This window comes from Schistosoma haematobium, chromosome 4, assembly GCF_000699445.3.
Source record: "Schistosoma haematobium chromosome 4, whole genome shotgun sequence".
Lineage (NCBI taxonomy): Eukaryota > Metazoa > Platyhelminthes > Trematoda > Strigeidida > Schistosomatidae > Schistosoma > Schistosoma haematobium.
This window is the reverse complement of record NC_067199.1, coordinates 3,011,883-3,036,379: the sequence shown is the minus strand read 5'-3', so window position 1 is coordinate 3,036,379 and position 24,497 is coordinate 3,011,883. Positions and strand designations below refer to the sequence as shown.

Here is a 24,497-nt window from a genome sequence, read left to right as displayed (position 1 = left end):
GACAATGTACTCACTTCACTTTTTTAATAAAGTGAAATTCCGAAAAAAATAAATTCTTAGAATATTTAACCAAAACTGTTTATATTTAATCATTAATGAAGGAGTTCTGATGGTCGTGAATTAATGGCTTGCTCACTGGATGGCTCTGTTTGTTATATGGGTTTTACTCACCAAGAATTAGGAACTCCATGGTCACTTAAAGAAGTTGTAAGTTGTTTAATCTTAAAACATTTTATGTAATACTCTGTATACTGATCATATTATATGAAAACTTTATAGTGCTGTGTTTTGTATTTACGGGTATATGTTGGGGTGATCCAGAAATCGCTTGCAAAAGACAAGCAAGCATCAAGAAACGCTAAGAAGTGTTTCGTCCAATCAGAGTTCATTTGGAGTCTTGGCCAGAAATATCAAGGTAACGGAACGTCACATACGGAAGCTCCGATTGGTTGGCTACTACAGTGCTACTATGCTTAGTAGCATTCCAGAATATTCCAGCGACCCATGGACATTTAGATATATTATAAAAACCCTATATTTTCTGTAATAAAATGAACCTCGGAGTAAAGTATTTTCCCTCATACTTGCGTCTTCTCTCTGGTGTTCAAGTCGCTGTGCAGTTCTAGCTTTCGGGGTACCCGAATAGCTTAGGAAACTAATATAGCGCTCAATCGATAAGACTTATCAGTATATGAATTGATAGTTTGCTCAGAAAGACTGACTTGTATAGAATAGGTTAATTTTCCACCAGATTATACATCTATTTAGTTGCTTCATCATCTTCCGCTAAATGTTAAATGACCATCACACTTAATACGGGCCAACAATTCGTATATTTCTTGATGTCAGGGGCCTTTTTTCGTTTGTTGGATAAAACTGTACTCTAAGATTTTCTGTTAAAAAAGATGGCGTGTCTGAGAGGTTTACTAACACTTTAACGGCTCTGTACTCTTTTTAAACCAAAAAGAGGTATATTCAGAATATTTAGAAACGAAATGTCATTTATATCACAACCGTTCCTGCTCTAGGCTATGAAAATAAAGTTTTCTATTGTGGTATCGTTGCTGTTGTGAAACAATTGATCGCTCATATTGTACATTGATGTTAGTTGTCATCTTTTGTTTATACACTACTTAGTTACTGTTGGTTTTGTTGAATAGACCAAAGTTCTTTAAAAGAACATGCTGTTCTTCTGTCACTGTTATTATTCTCATATTAATTTCAAGATTTCTACTCCGAAAAAGTTACACATCCATATCAATTCTGTTTTTAGATTCAATTACATTACAAAATTTATGGACAAAGTTTATTAGATAAATTTCATCCAATTACATCGAATGGTTTATCTACAGAAGTAGATTTTTCTGATGAAAATAAAGACAATTCAAGTATACTAAATCAAAGTGATATCTTACTAGAAACCCCTGAAGCTTTAGCTTTGCAAAAAACTCAAGCTGAATTACGTACAAAATTAAAGCATTCACCAACACGAGATAAACAAGCGAAATGTCTTCCAAAAGGTGTAAGTACTTTGATTCTTTCTTATTCACAATATGAAATATCTAATTTTTATGACCAAAGTTGTTTTTTCTTTAAAAAAATGTCTTCGAAGTACGATTGAATATGTGGGAAGTTTTGGAAATGATCATCTGAATGGTGATAAAGTGTGATGATCACTTTTTAATAATTAAGTTTATGGTTTGTTTATTATAACTTACGTAATACTGTCAATAAAAAATCGTTATGATCAGTTGCTTAATTAGAATAATGACGGAGTGCGGGTTTTAATAGTAAAGTTTAGAGATTATAATTATGAAATGTGGACATGCCCTGGTACGGCCGAGAGTGGGGAGACTCAGCTCTCCCTCTCCAAATGCTCTCACATGGCAACGTGCATACAATCACTGCTAGGGAGCTCCCACTCACTGCCTTCTCGCGATGAGGGTGTATTTTACGAAATTGAGAGGATGGAAAGTGAATGTCCGGCTCTTTAACCAGGTTGGTGGATACAGAGAGTTGACCTAGTGGAGTTGGAAAACCCTGATTCCAAACCAATGATGTACATGGGTTTCGGGATCCTGAAGGAACAAATGGTATATGAATGAGTTATTGGTCACCGACTACCATGAGACTGCAACTCCTAAAGCTACTCCACTGCCCTGTGAATCAGATTTTTAGGTCAAATGCTCCGGGTGTGGCCCCTTAATAATGCCACCTACTTCGGTTTGGGCACTCTGCAGTGTCATAGCCCTCACAAAAATCGAATGATTTATGTGGCGCATGTCTATTTGTTGCCTCCTTGTACCAATATTTATGTGTTGAAATAAATAAATAAATAAACTGTGGACATAATAATATGTCTTATATGCTTAAGTCGTCCTTAGCTATGCAGTCATATATGTTACCAATGAATTCTATAGTGTATATCACAAACTGACTATATAAAACTAGAAAGTATTTGACGACGAATCGACTAAAATTAGCAATGTAAACCTTTGGATTACTGTCTTGGTAGCTTGAAGAATAAGTACTTTCTACGAGGTCTTGTAGTCTTGGGTTGTATTCCTTGCAAGGATGCACACTTCTAAGGAATCCCGTACTATCTCGATTCAGCTGTTCAGTCCTTTCTGGTTTCTGATAGTTGTTTGGTTACAATCTGTCCGTAATCTCCACGGTAATCATATACTAATAAGCTACTGTTGAATTTAAAATGTTTGGTTAGTGGCCTGTTGAAATCTGATAAAGGAAAACGGCGAATTTAAGTTTTCAAGCGTACATGTTTGTTTCAATTGATATGAAGTCTTTATTGAGTGAATGATCTTCAGGTGGTATGTAAAGAAATGACACAACGATGCACTAACGAACATCACATCTTTCATGAGCTCAGAATCTGACATACAACAATCCATCACTATGATTAAATAAAGAGGAATTCATACCGTTGATTTACTCCCAGAACATCATTTATAAGTAGTCGTTGAAATCAGTCATCATAAGAAGTTAATTTTATTCAATAATTTAATACAGACTCAGTGTTCTAGAGGTTAAGCGTTCGCGTAAGAGGCCAATCGTCCTAGGTTTGATCTCCTCATGCGGTATTGTGAATGGGCATTGTTCAAAAATCCTACACTAGGAAGTAACGGCCATCCGGTGCTTCCAGGTTTTCAGTGATGGCCTAACGTAGATCAATTCATAATTTCAATGGAATTCAGCACATTACTGCATACTGAAAACTTCACGTCTCACGACGATTGTAGCATCGTTTAATCAATGATTCAAAATCAGAAAGGTTACAAATACAGTCAGTCAACAGCAACATAGAATCTGAAATATATCTGTATGACTTCAAGTCTCTACATCTTGTCAACATAAGATCATCAGGAAAAATGCCAAATAATATGATCCGAAATAATTTTGAAACTCAAGAATGAAGGAACAAAAAAGAATGGATGCATTTTGCTCTCTCACCCCCATCCACCAGTTACAACCGATTCCGAACTATATCACCCAATTTTTTTCTTAGTTATTGGTCATTATGTTGTTGCGTATAACTTATTTGTATCTATTGATTTATTAATTGACAGTTATCCATAGAAATTTTGTGATTGTTTTGAATGTTTTTTCTTTTCTATTGCTCAATTTGTACTATTGTTGACATTATTTATGTTTGTTCTCATTCAAGCCATCCAAACAGATTGAAACTGTAAGTAAAGACGGACGACGAAGAATAACTCCTAAATTTCTAGGTCATTTGGACAGGTATGTTTTAATACTTATTATTATGGTTACTATGTTGTAGTGAATATCTAAATGATGATAGGTTTTTCATAGAATGTGCTTTTTTTATAATGGACTCATTTCATTTATCTCGGTGGCTTTCTCCCTGAAGGCAGAGAGAGAGAGAGAGTCATATTATCCAAATGAGGAATATTCACTCATGATTGAAAATTATTTTGGCTTGTGTACAGATTTTCTTTCTCTAAACCTTGATTCTAATAATTAAAATACTTTTTTTTTCCTTCTGCAATTCCATTCACTTCAGTTTTTTCCTACTGTTTTGTTGATTTTAACTTCTTTTCATACCCTATACTGAATGAATAGGTTAAAAGAACAGTTGTAGTTTGTTTATCAAGATGTGATATCAATCTGAGAAACCATTTAGCTCTGAATTTTCTATGGATTTAAATTTCTTTGGCGAAATCCGCTTACTACAAGGAGTTAGGGGTTGAATACGTTAGGCGAGCTGATATAAACTCGGTTGTAATTGTATTCATTTTGTATCTTCCTGCTAATCTCAACTTAAGTGTCATTCTTAATTCTTAATTGTTTCATCTCATTTCATTGGAACTGTATTTCTTATGTTTAGATTTATATTGTGTGTAAAATTGATTCCATATTTTCAGAAGGGGTTTTGTGGAGATTTTTAGAAATTTCAATGATTGAAATCATGAGTCAGTTGAAGCTAGACCACCATCTGGAAGCACTGGACGGCCGTTCTGTCCTAGCATGGGACTCCACAACAGTGCGCATCCACGATCCCGCACCCCGCGAGATTCGAACCCAGGACCCACCAGTCTCGCGCCAGGCGCTTAACCAACTAGACCACTGAGCCGGCCGGCATCCAACGGTGTTAATGTCTAACCTCAACTAATCCACGAAGTTGCGCCACCGTACACCATTGTCTTCAGCGCACTGCTGAGAAGTCCAGAGCTTCCAGGTTTTCCATGGTGGTCTAGCTTCAATTGAGTCATGATTTCAATCAGTATAATTCCATATTTGTCTATGGTCTGGATTTATTAACGTCTTCTACATTAATCCCTAAGTATTATATGAAATCCTATCATCTTGTTAATTGATGTCATATGTAGTATTTTTTCATTTCTTACGTAATCTTTCATGTATACTATTCATACAGTCTTAAAGATTGGAATTGAGCGACTGACTTAATTATGTTAACGGTAGTTTGTCTCTCTTGACTTGCGACTTAATCCATCATATTGACATAATTAAGTCACCAATCTAAAAACAAATCTGTCGACTTTGTTCTGTCTCATATATTAAGCACCTCAGTTGATCATTCATTTTTCAAAGAAAGAATTACATTATTTCACTGTGAATAAACACGTTCAATTATATTCAAAACAAGCGTTGACTGATTAAAAAAAGAATAACCTTTCCCCTTTTGTAACTTTGTGTGTGGGAATAATTATCTTTTTTAGTATTGAAAAAAGTACAAAATCCAGCATTTTTCTGTTTATTTAGTGTATTAGTTCTGCGTGCCCCCAAATGCCCTAGTACGGCCGAGAGTGGGGAGAGTCCGCTCTCCCTCTCCAAATGCTCTCACATGGTCACACGTATATAGCCTCTGCCAGGGAAGTCCTACTCACTGCCTTCTCGTGGTGGAGGTGTTGTTTACGAAATTGAGAGGATGGCAAGCGAATGTCAGGCGCATATGTATTTGGTGCCTCCTTGTACCAATATCTATGTGTTAAAATAAAAAAAATAATTAGTTCTGCGTATATTAGCGTAATCTTTACTAGGGACGTCCCTTTAATTATCCAACGCTACAAAAATGAATTAAACTTCACTCCATCGTACAAGTTAGTGGCTATCTGGACTCAGTAACTAAGTGGGGAGCGTTTGAAGTTAACGGTACTAGGTTCTAGTCCCAGAGTTGAACATCAACTCTGCGATGCAGACACATCCAGTCGACGAGTCGTACATGGGACAAAAACGCGCGTTCTGAATTCCACTCATGGTCATCATCATATCTGTTCCATAGTTTTTATTTTCTATGTTAATTTGGCTTCAAATTTACTAATATTTCAAGTTTGTCTAAAGAACATAATTTTAACAGTATTTTACTATTTATATCTTTGTATCATTGTGTGATAAGACTTGAATTACTGTTTCATGTAATCGCATGTTATTAATTGACTAAAAATTACTTAAAAATGATAGTGTCCAAATTGTAATTTAGTGAAACAACACTGTTTGTAACTAGAACTAATTCAACAACATAACCTCTCTTCAATACTGCTTCATCTTTTGGTCTTCTATGACGTGTTGGTATTTGCAGATCCTGTAATGTGCATCCGGATGCACACTACAGGATACTGCTTCATACTCTAATAGATATCTAATATCATGTAAATAAATTTATTCATATACTATGGATCCAAGGTTGTCTGGTGAGTAGATTGAGGAAAAACACTGTCAATTAATCATATAACCACAGCTTACATTTGTAAAACCAAGTAAGCAAGAGTTAAGTGTGAATGACCTAAAGTCTGTTAACCTATAAGACAGAATAAAACTAGGATTAACCTTTTGTCTTTTTTTTTTAAAAAAAATTGTTTTTATACCCATCTATAATTATCTGATAGTATATTCAAGGTTGTATGAAATAATGTCTAATTTTTCTTAATCAGTGACAACTGACCGGACAACATATGTTGGGAAAGAAACGAATTGATCTTTGATATGTACCTTTCAGCTTTAAAGGTCAACGACCCTAATACAGTGTTTTGTGTGAGCAGTTTAATTCATCTGTTTCACTTGTTTGATAAGTATAATGAACAAAGAATTAGGTGTGTATAGTATCAAAATATATTAGTTGCTTTCGCTTAGGTCAAGTTATTCAAACGAATGATAACAGAATAATCTGAATTCTATTTTAATTACTTCAACTTCTTGTCTACACATAGCATATCCAAAATCCTAATAATTGAATTCATGAGTCGATCATGGATCGTATGAAGTTAGGTATCAACGCCATTGGATGCCGGCTCAGTGGTCTAGAGGTTAAACATTCGCTCGTGAGACTGAACGTTCTGGGTTCGTGTCGCGGATCGTGGATGCGCACTTCTGAGGAGTCCCACATTAGGATGAAACGGCCGTCCAGTGTTTCCAGGTCTTCATTAGTGGTCTAGGTTAAATAGACTTATCAATTCAATTATTAAAATTACTACAGTCTTCAAAAACTCCCATTCTAATAACAAAATGTTTTTATAGTTCATTCACAAACAACTTAGCTCAAGAGACAAATGTGTACAACATGAACACAATGAAATGAAATTAATATGAGGAATACCAAGATCGTAAAAGTAGTAATACCAGTGATAGTTTAAGAAAAGATCAAATGTAGAGCATGTGATTTGAGAAGAAGGGATGAATTAATAGAATGAAAATTATGGGATGGTATTAGAACTTGGAATTTAGGAGCAAACAAGTGATAGATCAATCTACTTCATTGAAATTAATTTTGAGCCATGTCACTGACTTTCTGAAACCGCCGGTCGCGATAATCCAGTGAACGCCAACTATGTATACGAGACCCACCAGTATGTAGTAGATCAGCAGTTGATGATTTCATGAACTAATGCCTTATCGTGGTCTCGTCACGTTTAGCTGTCTTCCATCTTTCTCTAGTGCTTACAAAGATCCCACGATAAAGTAAATAGTTCTCGTTCAGATAACAGTGTTTAGAAAAAGTAGAATTTTTACGAAATCGTCTTTGAGTATCACTTAAACTATGAATCAAAATGTTGATTTTCTGTACGATAATTAACTTATCAAATTCAGTCTTGAAAAACATAAAACACTTATGAATGATAGTGAAAGATTTTATCAGATTGGTAGATTATGGCTAACGCTTGGTCTCGCATTTCATCTTTTTCGCAATTTGTCAGCTGAATGTATCTGTGTCTATTCTATAAAACATTCAATGGCTAAAGTGAGGCGATTCGCACATTATACACATATAACAAGAAAGCCTAATCAAAATCCCATTCTGAATATTAACAAGGATATCCCTACTAATAGTGATATGGATGGCGAATCATTTTATAATGTTTTTAATAAGTCGAAACTCAATAAATCTGAATAAAGCTTTTCTATTAACGTCAATCATTGTCTCCTTTTTCCCATTCTTCTCTCTATATCATAGTCCTGATGAAGATGCTAATTCCAATCCACAATTTTCATCACCTCAATCTAACAGATGTGAAAGTAAATTGAGCTCGGAGAATAGTTCGGACATGATTTCAGATATAAATAAAACAAATCATATAGTAGCAGTATCAACAACCGGAGCAAATGTAACAACAACTCATTCTACTAATTCTGTTATGTCTAAAACTATAACCAGTGATGATGCTCTTCCAACTGTTACACTTGTACAAGTCAACAATACTGTTTCTACGATTTTAAAAAAAACATGTAATTCGAATATTGTTGTTCCTACACCTATATCGACAATAAGTACAGTTGATTCGAAGGGAAATGAAACTACATTTCCGTAAGTTTAAAAAAAGTGTAACCTTTCATTGTTTACATGAATATCTACCATCTACTTTCATTCATTGTTGTGTATGTGCTCTTCAATAAGTTTAGTTGGTTACCTTGATTTGTAATTGGTTATTTCTAGGTCAACTACTGTTACTATATGCCCAAGTCATTCACCTGTAGAACCGAAAATCAACTCCGAATCACAGTCATTAGCTACGTTTGTCCAAGCACCATCAAAGAAATTAACACTTGAATCTACTACGTTTACTACTACTACTATTACTACTAATACTACTACTACTACTGCCACTACTGCTATGGACCAGGAAAATGGGATAGAACTGAAACGTCCACGTTTAGATAACAACGACGATGATACGGACCATATTAAACCGATCAGTGATGAGACAAATAAACAAGTCACTGTTACTGGTAACAAACAACGTAAAAGACGTATTCGATTGTTTGCTGAAGAAGAAAAATCTCCAAAATCAGGATCGGATGTTTCAAAGTCGTCTATGTTACAGAATAAAAAACCTTGTTTTACACCGGAGTCATCACCACCAAAACCAAAGCTCACCCTTGGATCTACTTTGGAATCTAGTAAGCCTTACCGTATTTATCTTTAAAAAAATTCCGCATCTTTATGATTTTTCCAATTAGAATTTCTGAGAACTATGCTATTGAACAACTTTTTGTGTTTTAAAGTTGTTCATAAATAACCAAGTAAACTTTCGTTTCTTTCAGCTGATCATACATCATCATCTGTACAAAATCCACCTTTAGGAACGGCAAGTTTTGCACCGTTTCTAATCACTACATCTGATCAACTAGGGAATGCATCAAAAGTTCAATTTGTATGTTCTAATCTGATAGATGGTCCAATTATTGTACAGTTAATCAACTCTTCAAATTCGTCTACACGTGGTGAAGAAATCCCAAAATTATCAAATTCAGTCTCTCGAATAATTGCCAGTCGTAGTGATCGTCGTTTATGGGAACTAATATGTTCAGATCGTTTAACTTCGTATGCATATTCAGAGTAAGTAATATGAACATTATATTTTCAGTAAATGTTATAACAATAATAACTTTGAAAAAGATTTTGTTGTTCGATGTTAAGTAATGATAATTAACCTTTATGGTCGGGTAAAACTCATCTAAATCAGTATCCTCTGCGACTAATGTACATTATTCGTAGTGTTCTATCTCATAGTTGAGTTCAATTTATACATATTAAACTTGACAAAATCTCGGCATCGATTCAGGAAGCTCGTTTGGCTTTTGCCAACTTACGTCACCTATGGCGAACTCGAGCTATCCGTCTGTCAATAAAAGGACGAATATACTGTGCAGCAGTTCGTTCTGTTCTAATTTATGGCTGAGAAACATGGGCATTAATAGTAGAAGATACTCATAAGTTACTAGTATTTGACCATATATGTCTTAGAAATATTGCCAGCATCTGCTGGGATCATCGGGTAAGTAATAGTGAGGTTAGACGCAGGGTATTCGGGAATGGTGGTAAATCAGTTGATGAGGTTGTAAATCTTCATTGACTGAGATGGTTGGGTCACGTGTTGCGTATGCCTGAACGCCGATTACCACAATGCTCAATGCTGACTAGTGTAGGGGATGGTTGAAAGAAAGTTAGGGGAGGCCAAACCAAAATGTGTCATTGGTGCTTGAAGTCATTAACTTCTAGTCTAAGCCAAGTTGCAGATTACTTGTTTGGGGTTCGCGCGACTATCGTAACCATTGGGTGGAGACTCTGTGTGACATGGCTTAGACTCGATCACAATGACGTAGGTGTAATTCTGAGGTCTAAGGAAAGACAAAGAATGGATGCACTTGCACTGTGACTGGTCTCAGAATCGATCACAATGGCGTAGGTGTATACGCTCTCTGTCTTCCCTTGAACTATGAGATTGAAATTGCTATATATATTTCTACCAACTCATTCTTCCTTCCTGTATTATATCCTTATATGCAATCTTTTATATATTCCCACCATTGAGGTAACTACTTCTATGAATTTAGTGTTCATCTTGTTGTACTGATGAAGTTTGGCAACTTGAACCGATGCATATATGTGCCTGGTCCTACGTTGTAGCTGACTGACTAATTGACTGATATCCATCAAGTCTAAACTGTTTTTAAAAAATTAAATTACAACTCCAGTTTTTTCTATCTTTATAGCTGTCACCTTTACCGTTTGAGATTATTTAAGCCTGATTGCTTTTACCAGAATACTACCAGTATAGAAGTCCATTGTAAACAACTGATTAATGCCGGGTGTAAAATTCATTTGCACTAGAAAAACTAACATCGATTTATTTAAAATCTTGTATGCTACACTCTGCGAACCCCTGTTAGTAAAATAATTTTGTTAACGGAATGCGTTTTTCTAGCATAATGGTTTTGTAGAGATTGTCGATTCTTATTGTTTGCATCACGAACTGATCTTAGACGATCGGTGTTCTGGTGATACCTTTGGTCAGTGAATTTGAACCCTAGTGAGCGTGAATTAGCTACCAACCAGTGACATCAAAGAATAGTTGCACAATATCGCAAACTGATTGAAACCACTGGATTCCAACTTAGTGATCTAAAAATTAGGCACTCGACCCAGGACCTGAGGATCCTGACTCTCACCCCTTGTGGAGTCTTGAATGCACACTACTGGGCAGTCTCATACTAAGATCAAATAGCTTTCCATTGCTTTCTAGTCTTCAGTAGTTGTTTAACTAAATTCTTTTCTTGATGTAAACTTCATAAGTGCATTTTTTTTCCAACCTGTATATTCCTTTCTTTTATTATTTCAGTGAAGTTATTGCTGTTGGTGATAACAAAGGTCGAATACAATTAATTTACAGTACTGGTGGTCATATATGTCCTAATCTCTTGTTAGACTGTGTGCATACATTGGCATTAACTACTGAAACCACTGAATCATCTCAATCATCTTCAACAACTTCTAATCGTATTTTCACAACATGCACAGAACCTTCAACTAATAATAATAATAATCTTAGTCGATTACATGCAGTTGTCAGTGGAAATGAACAACAACAAACAACACTTTTGAATGGGAATAATAATTTTACATTACCTAACAATAATATAATGAATAAATTTAATGTAAATCGTAAATATCGTCTAGCTGCTTTATGTCGATCTGGTAGATTGATATTATGGAATTTTTGTTTAAATAATTATGGTTTCGGTTCAATGTCTTCTGTATTCAATTCTTGTATATTTCCTCAAGTTTTAATTGAAACTAATATTAAAGACGTTTTAAATGGTAAGAATTTCAACATTTCAATTATTATCAAAAAGCGGTTTCGTGGATATTATAATAATTTAATAGTTGAATTCATGAACAGCACACTTCTGAGGAGTCCCATGCTAGGACGAAACGGCTGTCCAGTGTTTCCAGGTTTTCCATGGTGACCTAGCTTCAACTGACTCATGAATCCAACTATTAAAGTTATTATTATTATTATTATTATTATCCTTGGATTATTATTTCTTTTGGATTAGTACTATCTCATGCTATACGTTTGGCTAGAATATTAAATATGAATAGTCTATTCATTTTTTGTCGTTTAAACGTTGAAGACAATCGATTATAAAATCTAGTGCAAATGTTCTTTGCCCTATATTGTCATCTTTCGCACTAAGTATCTGGTAGTTTATGAGATTAAAGAGCTTAACTAGTAGTAGTGTCAATGGAAATCAAAAATATCTAAACATGGACAGTGTAATTCGGATAGAACAAATTCAAATTGAGAAATAGAAAGTAGGAAATTACATTAAAATACACTAACGGATGTATCAGTGTGACGACAACCGACAACTAACCGTCACCATAGTTGTTTATCTATTGGTCACGATTATTATGAGAACATCATCTAGAATGTCAATACGACTAATATCTGAATTGTGTATTTGGAATTAATTAGTAAAAGTTCCTGGACCTTAGTTTCGTACTAGTTGACTTTTGTCCGCAAGATTTATCCGTGATCTTAATATAATCATTGTCTTTGGTTTTACTCGAACCTACGAATACGCTTTGCTAACCAGCAATTCATCACCAAATCTACATCCAGATCGTTCTGGTAATTACCTTCTACCACCTGATACCCGAACATAATAGAAGCGATTTCGAGTTACTTAGAATGATCAGTATGTTCATTAGTGTTCGATCACCAATTTTTAGTATTACTCAATAACTGGTATATCTAGTGTTTACTATAACCGTTGATCGATGTGTTTTGAGTTTGATACTGGCCAAACGTACCTCATAGTGTCCACAAATTATTTGATTTGTAATTATACAACCGCTTAATTCTAAACTGTTGGTCATTAATTTGAAACCCTATCCACGTACTTCAATTCCCAAATCGTATTACTATTCTTTGCTTTCAAGGTGTAATTTGATAGCCAACTCCTTTGATCTGTATGCGTTTGTTAATTTACCTTCATTTGTCTATTCACTGGATATATGATCTAGCTACTAGTATAATATTTGGGAGATACTCTAGTATTTAGGTGGAACTATTATTTATTATTTACTTATTCAAACACATAAACATTAGTACAAGGAGGGCTGTGATACTTTCCGGGTGCCGAAACCGAAGTAGGTGGTTTTATTAGAGGGCCACACCCGGAGCATTTGACCTAAAGATCTAACCCACAAGGCAGTCGAGCAACGTCAGGAGATTCAGTCCCATGGTATCCGGTGACCAGCAATTGGTTCATACACCATTTGTTTCATTAGGATCCTGTTTCCAACTTCCCTAGGTATATCCTCCATATCCATATCGAACTATGAGGCTAAAGGAGTTCTATACGAAATGTTGATCCTAATTTGAACCTCTATATTATGCTGAAATAACAGTTTGATATTGATGAATTGCTCATCCATTTGAAATATATGCAGGAACTGAGATTTCGAAAATGATCTATCTCATTAACTAATAAAATATTGATAATTCAATAAAATGGTTCATTCACTAATAAATTGTTGATGATCTGCCCCTAAATGCCCTGGTACGACCGAGAGTGGAGCGATACCGCTCTCCCTCTCGAAATGCTCTCACATGGCCACGCGTATATATACTCTGCCAGGGAACTCCTACTCACTGCCTTCTCGTGGTGGGGGCGTTGTTTACAAAATTGAGAGGACAAAAAGTGAATGTCTGGCGCTTTAACCGGGTTGGTGGACATGAAGAGTCCACCTAGTGGAGTTGGAAAACCCTGATTCCAAACCAATGGTGCACATGGGCTCCAGTATCCTGAAGGAACAAATGCCATATGAACCAATCGTTGATCACCGGCTACTATGGGACTGCATCTCCTTACGTCACCCCACTGCCTTGTGTATCAGACCTGTAGGTCGAAGGCTCCGGGTGTGGCCCCCTAATAAAATCACCTACTTCGGTTTGGGCACCCGGGCAGTATCACATCCCTCACACATATGAAATGAGATCTGTGTGGCGTATATGTATTTGGTGCCTTCTTGTACCAATATCTATGTGTTAACATAAATAAATAAATGTTGATGATCTACCATTTGATCTATCAGAGAGTGATACTTTAATAGTTCATCTACTTATACATTTTACTCCATTGAATTTTTCATTATTAGCTCCCTAATTTCGTAATTGAAAGCAAACTATTGAAGTGTTTTGTTTGATTACTTTATTGGTAAATATTATATCATTTCCATTTATTTTGTTATTTATTCATATAGGTGGTCATAATTCTCGATTTAGTTCTCTTACATTCGGTCCAAATGGATTTCCTGTTGTATATTTACAAGATAATTCATCTTATTTATTTCATATAGAAAGTCGGATTTGGTAAGTAATTTCTTATATAGTTAGTAGTTTGTTTTGATTCCTACATGTTTTTAGTATTAAAAAAAGAGCTACATTTACCTGTGTATGAGTTTGATTATCTAATAAGTAAACGAAGGAATAAACATGTGCCCTGGTACGGCCGAGAGTGGGGAGAGTCCGCTCTCCCTCCCCAAGTGCTCTCACATGGCCACGCGTATATAGCCTCTGCCAGGAAAGTCCTACTCACTGCCTTCTCGTGGCGGGGGTGTTGTTTACGAAAATGAGAGGATGAAAAGCGAATGTCCGGCGCTTTAACCGGATTCCAAACCCATGGTGCACATGGGCTCCAGTATCCTGCGGGAACAAATGGCGTATGAACCAATTGTTGGTCACCGGCTTCCATGGGACTGCATCTCCTTACGATGCTCCACTGCCTTGTGGATCAGACCTTCAGGTCGAAGGCTTGGGGAGTGGCCCCCTAAGAAAACCACCTGCTTCGGTTTGGACACCCGGGCATTATCACAGCCGTCACACATATCGAATGAGATTTCTGTGGCGCATATGTATTTGGTGCCTTATTGTACCAATATCTATGTATTAAAATAAATAAATAAATAAAAACATGTGAAAGACGTATCGGTTAATCAATTTTATTTAAATTTAGAAAATGATTGAGGTTATCCACAACATATTCCATGTTTAATAAATGTGTTGTATCCAACACTTTCGGTCTATAATGAAGTGTATGATATCCGCAACGATCTGCAATGATCATCATACCAGTGTATCTAATGAGAAACAAGTATGGTGCAATTTATAACCCAAAATGAAATCTCCAGTGAAAATTCCACTGCAATAAGCAACACACTCACTAAATCAACATTATAGATAACTTTAGCCTTAAAAATGCCGTAACTGTCGTCAGTCTGCTACCACACCTGATTTCTTGTTGTATTTCAGTACGTAATTTAAGTCATCATTTATAAATTAGCTCCCTTGGTTGTCAGTTTTCATAGATTCTATGATTTCATTATGATGCATTCAATGCTGTTATAAACAATAACGTCAATGTCTATTTGTATAGAACTATGCCATTAAAAGCCTTTCCATAAGTATTGGGTAAGTTGGTTTTGATAACTTTGTAATCCAGTTGATTATTTTGTCTGACTGCGTAATTGATTGACTTTCTCGATATACGTTGGTAGATTAGATCTTTGTCAAATTATCCATTGGTTGCAAATTGAATTCAGCATCTGTCTTTCAGAGATAGTTTAACATTTTTTAGAGTTCGCTCGATCCGTAATTAAAAAGTTTTCCCAGTTCCACTACTGTTCGTAGTTGTTTACATATATTCATATGAATGAAAACACATTGTTTCTTTTAACTACTAATCTATGTTCATCGGTTTATCGATGGGTAGGATATCCACTTTGTCCGATAATTGCATTTGATCACAGTTAGTATCATTTATTTTATCGATAAAGTCGAGTTTGTCTGCCTTTGATGTTGAGCCCATTAGTTTGCATAAAATGGAATAAAATTATTTTTTTCGTTCATTAGTAACATTGATTACGAAAGGTTTCAAAATTCTGGTGATACTTTCCAAGGTGTTTTTCATGTATGGTACGATTTTATGTTTATGTGGTTTGTAGTGGTTACAGTTGATTAATCACTGAGTGGTGACCAATGTCATGTATGTCAAGTCCTTCTTTCTGCTGATCGAATTTTCTTCTCATTAGTCTAAGTCGAAATCACGTGCACTATGTTTGAATGTAAGTTGGTGATCAAAGGTAGTTGACAGGAAACCATGAACTTAGGTTTCGTACTACTTGGCGCTTGTTAACAAGGTGTGCCTGTTATCTTGATGGAATTGACGCTCCCTGGTGGATTCTACTCCATGTCACTAGGCTTCACAGCCTGAGACGTTACCGCTGAGCTATTTGGGCTATGATTGATGATATCCTGTAGTACTGAGATGTTTCTAGTAGTGACTTTTTATCGATAGAATTACTTAAAGATCTAAAACTCCATTAGTTGTAGATTTTCATATATCAATTTGTAAAGATTTCGTGTCATTAATCTGAATACTGTCGGTTCGTATATGTACTTTGTCTAGCGTTCACCAGTTTGTTTACTCATCTGTAGGCTACAGTGTTTTTGTGAAGACTGCTGAATGATTACCAAAAGAGGGTTTGAAGTCCTAGATCTACTGGTTGGAATCCGATTTCTTTAACAGCTAAACCATGGCTCCAGTTAAAATAACTTTGATATAAGTTTTCTTTAATTTATTATTACGTTTTTTTTCTGGTATAAACTTTATAGGATTGAATTATTTGATGCATCTGATGTTGTACGTTGTCAATTCGCTGTGAATTCTGCTCGTGGCTGTCCTCCTGGTCCATTATCTGCCTGTCAACAACTTAATAAATTGACCGCTAATGTACAAAAGTCAAATTCTTTCACTAGTTCAAATTCAAACGTCATGTATGTATTCATTAGTTTTCTGTGTCTCTTTAGTAGTATCACAGTTTATTTTTTAAGGTGTTGTTCATATCAATCCATTTAAACTTTATCGTCTTGATAGTTACTTGTATAATGGCTTTAATTTGAAGACGAATTTCATGGATCATTTTAATGTTAATGTGAGAAGTGGTCGTATACACTCAAGTAACTGCTGAAAACCGATCTAGTGATTAAAGGAACCCACTTTCAATCAATGAACTTCAACGTTCTAATTTCTAAGTTATATCAGTGTAACATCAGACGTAATTTGAGTGTTTAGTCTTCGGTATTCATTTTTAAACTTCTGACCTACAGTAATAGGTTTTTTTTATGAACCAGTTGCTAACTACCTAAGCTCAAGAAATAAAAAATCAATCTCTTCACTACATTAATTACATTCTATGACTGGTGTAGATATATGTAGATTGGATGACAGCTAATGGTGACTGAACTGTCAAATTATTCACTGTTTAACTGTACCATATTGAAAGATTAGGACTTCTCGTTTGAAACCTTCTATATAGTCATGATAAATAGTTTAAGACCTGTTGTCACTGATTTTCAACTGTATACTATACCTTTTGTCGCTTATCTACAAATCATATAATTTTTATGTTTAATCCTTTTCAAAACTATTTATATCATTAATTTGACTCCGTTACTATGCATCTTGTTGATTTTATCTTGGTCCACTGATAGAGTATGGTAAATAGGATCAGTACACACGCTTATATCAGAGCTTATATGTTGCTTATGACCGACAGATTTTACTTCACATCGCAAATAAATCAATAATGGTAGTATTTGATTGGGGTCGTGGACCGAATTTCCACAACCCTATACTGATAGTTACCATGTGCTCACCAATGACTATCTTCGTGAGGGAATTCTCGGAGTTCTAGTGAGAAGCCGTGAACAGTGGAACTAATCCATATCAGGTAGAGATCGGTATCTGAGGCAATTTTGTGGATTGGTTAAGGTTAGACATTAACACCGTTGAATGCCGGCCGCCTCAGTTTTGTAGATGTTAAGCGTTCGCTTGCGAGACTGAAGGCCCTGGGTTCAAATCCCACGAGAGGGGTCGTGGATGCGCACTGCTGAGAAGTTCCACAATAGGACGAGTTGGCCGTCTAGTGCTTCTAGATTTTCAACGTTGGTCTAACATCAATCGGTTCACGATCTCAATCAGAAACTTAATAATCTCCACCACCCTATGCTGATGATAATAATAATAGTTATGACAACTTTCTCTGATTTAACAATTCCAAATAAATTTAGAACAACATATGTAAGTGAACAATATTGTTTTCTATTAGATCCTCATCAGGCTTTACTCTAATATACAGTTATGTATTTATATGCATATATGAAATTATTAAACCAATCAAGGTAGTTTATGAGTCAATAATGATAACAATGGGATAGATTACACAAATAAGTGAATAGTACAAAGTGATAGTGTAATGACAAGTGTACTAGTTTTGATAAGAATAATAAAGGCTCAAATGAATGTTACATAATCGGAAATAGGTCAATGATAAGAAGTGTTCAGATAACTGAAATGAAAATAAAATGGTTGGAGGGGGTGAAGAAAAAAATAATAAAAGAAAAGAAAGTTTGAAAAATAATAAATCAATTCATTTATTACGGCCAAGGGAGAGATAATGGTGTTACAGATTTCTTCCGAACACAAAGACTTGAATTGTTGACTCGAATTCCTATAGCTTATTCTATGTGTAAGAGACGAGATCGAAAACCATAAGGAAAACTAATGGGAATACGATAAATAACTTGTTTCTGTCCCCTATTTGACCGCTATCGATCAAGTGTGACAGAACCGAGCTGCGTATTGTCTTGACGTTAGCTTTTCCTAACCACGTAGGGAGGTGTTCACTAACTCTGGTTCAGTTGTTTAGTAGAACGCCCAACATAGCTTTCTCCACAGGACCAGCTGAATTCGTAAATACACATAGAAGTGGCATAACCAGGTAACTTATCCTTCAGTTGGGGAATCATCATAGATCGGGTCGAATACGATAGACAGAGGTTGGCAGCATTAAACGTTCTCTTTACTGCTCTAGTCAGTCTATCACGCAATACATCACTAGATACCTTACCATTGAATTGCAGTTTCAAAAAAGAGGTTTCTTATTAGCCGTTAGTGTCGCTATTTTCTTGCTTGTTACACTCAAGTGTTTCTTCCGGGAACCCTGTGGATATCCCATTTCAATCAACATATTATGAATGTGCTCTAATTCCTTATGAATTGTGTCAACTGAGCATATCTTAATAGCTCTATTTGCCAGACATTTGACTAAGTTTCTCTTATAATGAAGTTGTACAATGCTTAAGAAATGTGTGTATTGGCTTGATGAAGAACTTTTTTATACACACCTGTGCTGATAGAACCATTTTCTTTTCTATTTAACAAAACGTCAAGGAAATGCGGTTTATTATCTATTTCCTCTTCACATGTAAATTTAATTGCAGAATGTTATTAAACAGTTCTAGTAGTTGTTCTTTTATCTGATGTTCTGATCGGCAAGAATGAAAGTGTCATCAACGTAACGACAGTAGAAATCAAGCTTATTGATAACCTCTTTGAGAGGTCCGTTTTCTAGTTTCTCAAGGATGGGACCTAGAAGCGAACCCACCGCTATACCATCAATTTGTCTATAATATGTGTTATTAAAGACAAACTGGACATTCATTGTGCATTTCAAAAATAATTATTTAAGACACTAGCCTCAGGAATTCCAATATTGATTTGTTTTTCCTGTAGTTTTTGACACACAAAATCAATAGTTTCCGTTAACGGTACATTGGTGAACAGGGAAGCAACATGTTAAGATATCATCCGTTTCTCATTTAAGTTCATATGTTCTACTTTAGAAATGAAACCGAAGACGTCTTTCACGCTTCTGTCGACGACTAGTTTGTGTAAGGGATTTAGAATTCGAACTAACCACTTTTCAGTTTTATGACAAGGCGAATTATACATATCTAAAACTGGGCGAAGAGGAAGACCTGTCTTGTGAACTTTAGGTAAACCATATAGTCGCGGTGCGTTCGATCCAGAGGGTGTATGTCAGGAGTAAATATACCTTTATTTTTTAATTCTTTTAATGAGTTAGTCAGCAATTTTCCTGCCTTCATATTTATATCCTCCACGTCGTTGAGTTTCTGAAATTCAGTCGGATCATTCAAAATCGAGTTCATTTTGTTAATATAATCGGGTTTGTTCATAAGAACTAACCCTCCTCCTTTGTCCAGCTTGCTTATGATTAGAGTATTATCCTTTCTAAGCATATGTAAAGCATCTCAGTACTGTTTGGTAAGTGGAGTTTTCATAGTACATTTACTATTATCTAATCGTTTTCATTGTTACTCATTGACTCATAAACTACCTTGATTGGTTTAATAATGTCATATATGCATATAAATACATTACTGTATATTAGAGTAAAGTCTGATGAAGGTCTGATCGAAAACAATATTGTTCACTTACATATGTTGTTCAAAATTTACAATTTTTTTCGTTACTTTAAGCAATGAATGATGTTGCTTTTTTGTTTTCATTCTATTTATTAACATTTTTAATTAGTTCGGCTTCTTGTCGTAAAGTTTCAAATCAAAATTTCCTTGAATCTCAGACTCAATTAGCTCTATCATTTGGATCTTCTAATGAATATCGCTATTGGCTAACTCGTTGGTTCCGTCAACTCATTGAAGATAGTGAGTTATCACTTGTTTTTTGATGCATCTAATGCTTATGTAGAACATACGTTCTTGATGAAATCACTCTTTTAGTATGTATCGTTTTGTGCTATCAACGTGGTATCTCCCGATTCCTTTTTTGAGATTGAAAATTTCAGTCTATAGAATGTTATACCTTAACTTGCTGAAGCCGTAGCGTCAACATCTTATCAAGTTGGTCATGATACGTTACTACCTCAAACCATTATCTTGTTTCATGCTTCAGATACAGTAAATTAGTTCATCTATTCATTTGACCTCAACCATTCCCATTATTCTTTTCGTTCGGTGACTGATTAACAGTTTCAAGAATTAATTACTGTGATAGACAACAGTAGATTTCTTTATCTGATCAGGATTGGGTTGCATTGACACCCGAACTAATGATAGGGAGTGAAGTAATTGAGCGTGTCGATCGCTTCACTTATCTTGGAAGTCTCATCAGCCCTTGTGGTCTGGTGTGTGACGAAATCTCAGCACGGATACAGAAGGCTCGACTAGCTTTTACCAACTTGCGTCATTTATGGCGTGGGCGAGATATCCGTCTATCAACCAAAGGACGTGTTTACTGTGCATCAGTTCGTTCCGTCCTACTTTATGGCAGTGAAACATAGCCGGTAAGAGTAGAGGATATCCGTAGGTTACTAGTATTTGACCATAGATGTCTTCGAAATATTGCTCGTATATCCTGGGACCATCGAGTAAGTAATGCAGTTGTTAGGAAACGGGTACTAGGTAAGGATGGCAAATCGATTGATGACGTAGTGAAACTTCATCAGTTGAGATGGCTGGGACACGTGTTACGTATGCCCAACGACCGACTGCCTTGACGTGCGATGTCCAGTGGTATAGGAGTAGGTTGGAAGAAAGCTAGGGGCAGCCAGACCAAAACATGGCACAAGTCCATGAAGTCACTGACAAGTGGACTGAGTCATGTTGGTAGGTGTAGACTACCTGGTTGGGGACGGCGAGATGATAGCGACCGATGGTTAGAGACCCTGAATGACATGTCTGAAAATCGTTTGCAATGGCGCAGGTGCATACACTCTTTGTGTTCTCCCAAATTTTGATCTCCTTATTCCTCCTTGTCTCTTTTTTTTCTCTTCCCAAATTTATTTCACTGTATTATACTCTTAAAATAACATCTCCAAACACTAATTTTCCCGATTACTGCTTATACCCTTATTACTTCTACCACTACGGGATTTGAATCGGCCACTACATCTGTGTGCTAATGTGGTATGGCAACTCGAACTGATGTACGTACGTACGAAGTTCTACGTTGTTACTGACTGTTACTGACTGGTCTGATCACGACTCTCAGTCAGTCCTTGTGTGTCTAACTATAGTCGCCTCACTATTTATGCCTGTTTCAAGATGAGAGCCGTGTTTTTTAAAACATAAACAAAACAACATACTTCATCATTAATCTCAATAAACCCTAGACCGTTGTGATGATAACATAATTCTGATCTACTTAAACACTAATTGTAACTAACGTTCACAACATTGATATTCTCTTATTGATCATCCAACATTATTCACTTTTTTATGATGTTACGTGAGTTCTGATAGCCAGTACCATCATCATAGATAGATAGTAATCTGTAGATGTTGTCATTTGTCATGATTACCCGGATTGTCAATTTTTCCACTATGATTGAACAGATTCAAAAATAGAAGAATTTTTTGAATCGACTGGGTATCGATTTTTCATAAGATTGGTGACTATCACAAAAATATAGTTGTGATTGAATGCATAATTTGTCTGTAGATGATCAATCTGAGTAGAAATACTTATCATATGTTTTCGCGTAAATTGTAGATGAAGAAGAACGTGTTCGTCAAATAATTCAAGATCTCATTGGTCCTGTACTGGCGAATACCAAACTACATTCTACTTGGCAGTCTGAAGTAAAGGTGAGTATTCTAGGGTTTTCTGATGTCCTTACTTATGTTGATATTTCTTCTGGAGAACTGGTCTTCATCCGAACTCGTATCATTTAGTACCACAGTCAACAATATAATCCAGGCTACTTTTGAGACTGGCAGTCTGTACAAGACGTTGAGTTTCTTTCATGTACTTGATAGTCTCCACAGTGAGCTAGTGACATCACATTTCTGTATTATATAGTTTTTCCAGGTTATATAATATCTTCTATTTGATTTTATGTAACTACTACATTCCCGTTAGTTAGTTAGTAGAGTTCACTACTTACCAGGTCCCAGCCACAATAAATGTATTTACACCTAAAGAAATCCGGTTAGTGAATCCCAGCTTGAATAAAACCTAACTCTCAAATCCCAGCAACAAGGATATATAGTTCATAGGGATGCATTACCATCTTATATATTGCTAAGCGCATGATTATTATTTCTCCTAAAACTTAACTATCTCTTAACTTATCTAGTAAGTGTAAATAATTCCACTTTTGTTTTGATGATTCGTTAAACGGTGGTTCATTGATTCAAATACTCGATTTTCAACTATTGAATTACAAATCCATACTCTCCTTCACTTATGTTGGTTTAAGCACTCAAGTTCCGACATCACTAGCCTTTATATTAAAGAAATGTATGGTTCAGTGGCAAATCCATGTAATAGCCAATGGTTCGTTTATCATACTACACTTGTAAACTGTAAAATAACAATCCAGTTTATATGTTTGTAAAGATTAAATATAATGAATTGTACATCGGAATAGAGAATAACAAGCAATGTGATTTACTTAAAGTTAATGTATGAAGCGATAGTTCGATGTATTTAAAACATTCAACTTACAACAATAAATACGTGAGACTGTGAATCAATCAATGTGAGACCACCAGTGAAAACCTAGAAGCACTGAATAGTCGTTTTGTACTAGTATGGGTCTCCCTAACAGTACACATCCACAACCAAGCACGCACATCGCTGATGAGAGTTCCATACTGGGACGAAACGACTATTCCATGTTTCCAGATTCTCAATGACAGTCTTACATTGATCGATTCAACATCTTATTTATATTACCACTTTATCTTTATATCCTTTTTTTTAATTCTTTCATTTCTAACTATAGGGTATATCGAGGCTTGTATTAGCGAAAGAATTGTTAAGTTTATTTGCACTCAATTTGCATTTACAACGTTTATATGTTGAATTGAAAGAAATGTTGAATGAAGCAAGATGATAACATTATAACCTATCTCAGTTGGATTGTTATAGGTAACACATAGAAGAGTAATGCATATTATTTCTCCTCTTTAACTGTTTTTTCCCTTTTTCTTTTATAAACGATAAACTACTATCTTGTAATTAGTAATCATATTGCCTCCTTATACTTTCAGCTTTTATTATTTTATCCTTGAACAGTATATTATCCCTTCTATAAATACATATCTCTACATATATCACATATATTATATTACTTTTTAACTACTCTATGATCGGGAAACACGTCCGTCTAAATTAGAAGACATGGACAGGTTAGAAGTTTTAGATGATAGGGTAGATATTGTGGAACATTCAGATGGATCCATGTTGACTTTAAGTTTAAGATGATAAGTGAGTTGATGAAGCAGTGAATCTTTATTGATCGAGGTGGTTGGAATATTTGTTACATATGTCTAACTACAACCTACTTCGATGTTCTATGTGGTCGGTTTTTAAAAGTACGTTTAAAATAAAAGCTGCCAATAACTAAATCGAAATAAGTTAACGGTCCGTAAAGTCATTAACTGTTGAACTGAGCCTTAAATCTTGGATTTTAAAATTGTTTTATGATTTGTTTATTCGGAATCTCTTTTACTGCCACTATTAGTACAATAACTTCTACTTCCCTGGCAGTTGTCTTGGTCATTCTTCTCGGTGTGATATAACATCATGAACCAACATACGTATGTACTGGGTTCTGTGTTACCTATAACTAAGTAACTTATTCGATCATAGAGTTTACATATAACTTGGTTGGTATTATCACTACAGAGATGCCTAAATCATACTAGATAGAGTAGAGTTTGAACTAGCAACCGGCTGATCGAGACTTGACATTCTTTAAGGACTAAGTCTACATAGAAAATGTAACTTGAAGTCAACTACAATGACTTGTACATTTTTAGTCA

At 35.4% G+C, this 24,497-nt stretch overlaps 1 protein-coding gene across 1 annotated transcript in view; it reads left to right on the top strand.

The window, feature by feature from the left end:
- The window catches only part of MS3_00007215 (uncharacterized protein), a 43,085-nt gene extending 18,663 nt beyond the window's left edge, over positions 1-24,422 (top strand). Inside the window, exons 10-21 of the mRNA XM_051215472.1 lie at positions 102-207; positions 1,274-1,522; positions 3,683-3,759; positions 7,949-8,299; positions 8,429-8,892; positions 9,037-9,331; positions 11,115-11,593; positions 14,048-14,156; positions 16,458-16,619; positions 20,242-20,372; positions 22,219-22,313; positions 23,456-24,422. Of these exons, the coding sequence (XP_051065977.1) occupies positions 102-207; positions 1,274-1,522; positions 3,683-3,759; positions 7,949-8,299; positions 8,429-8,892; positions 9,037-9,331; positions 11,115-11,593; positions 14,048-14,156; positions 16,458-16,619; positions 20,242-20,372; positions 22,219-22,313; positions 23,456-23,566 (2,629 nt within the window). The 3' untranslated portion in view covers positions 23,567-24,422. The remainder of the gene's footprint in view (positions 1-101; positions 208-1,273; positions 1,523-3,682; positions 3,760-7,948; positions 8,300-8,428; positions 8,893-9,036; positions 9,332-11,114; positions 11,594-14,047; positions 14,157-16,457; positions 16,620-20,241; positions 20,373-22,218; positions 22,314-23,455) is intronic.
- The last annotated feature ends 75 nt before the right edge of the window (positions 24,423-24,497 follow it).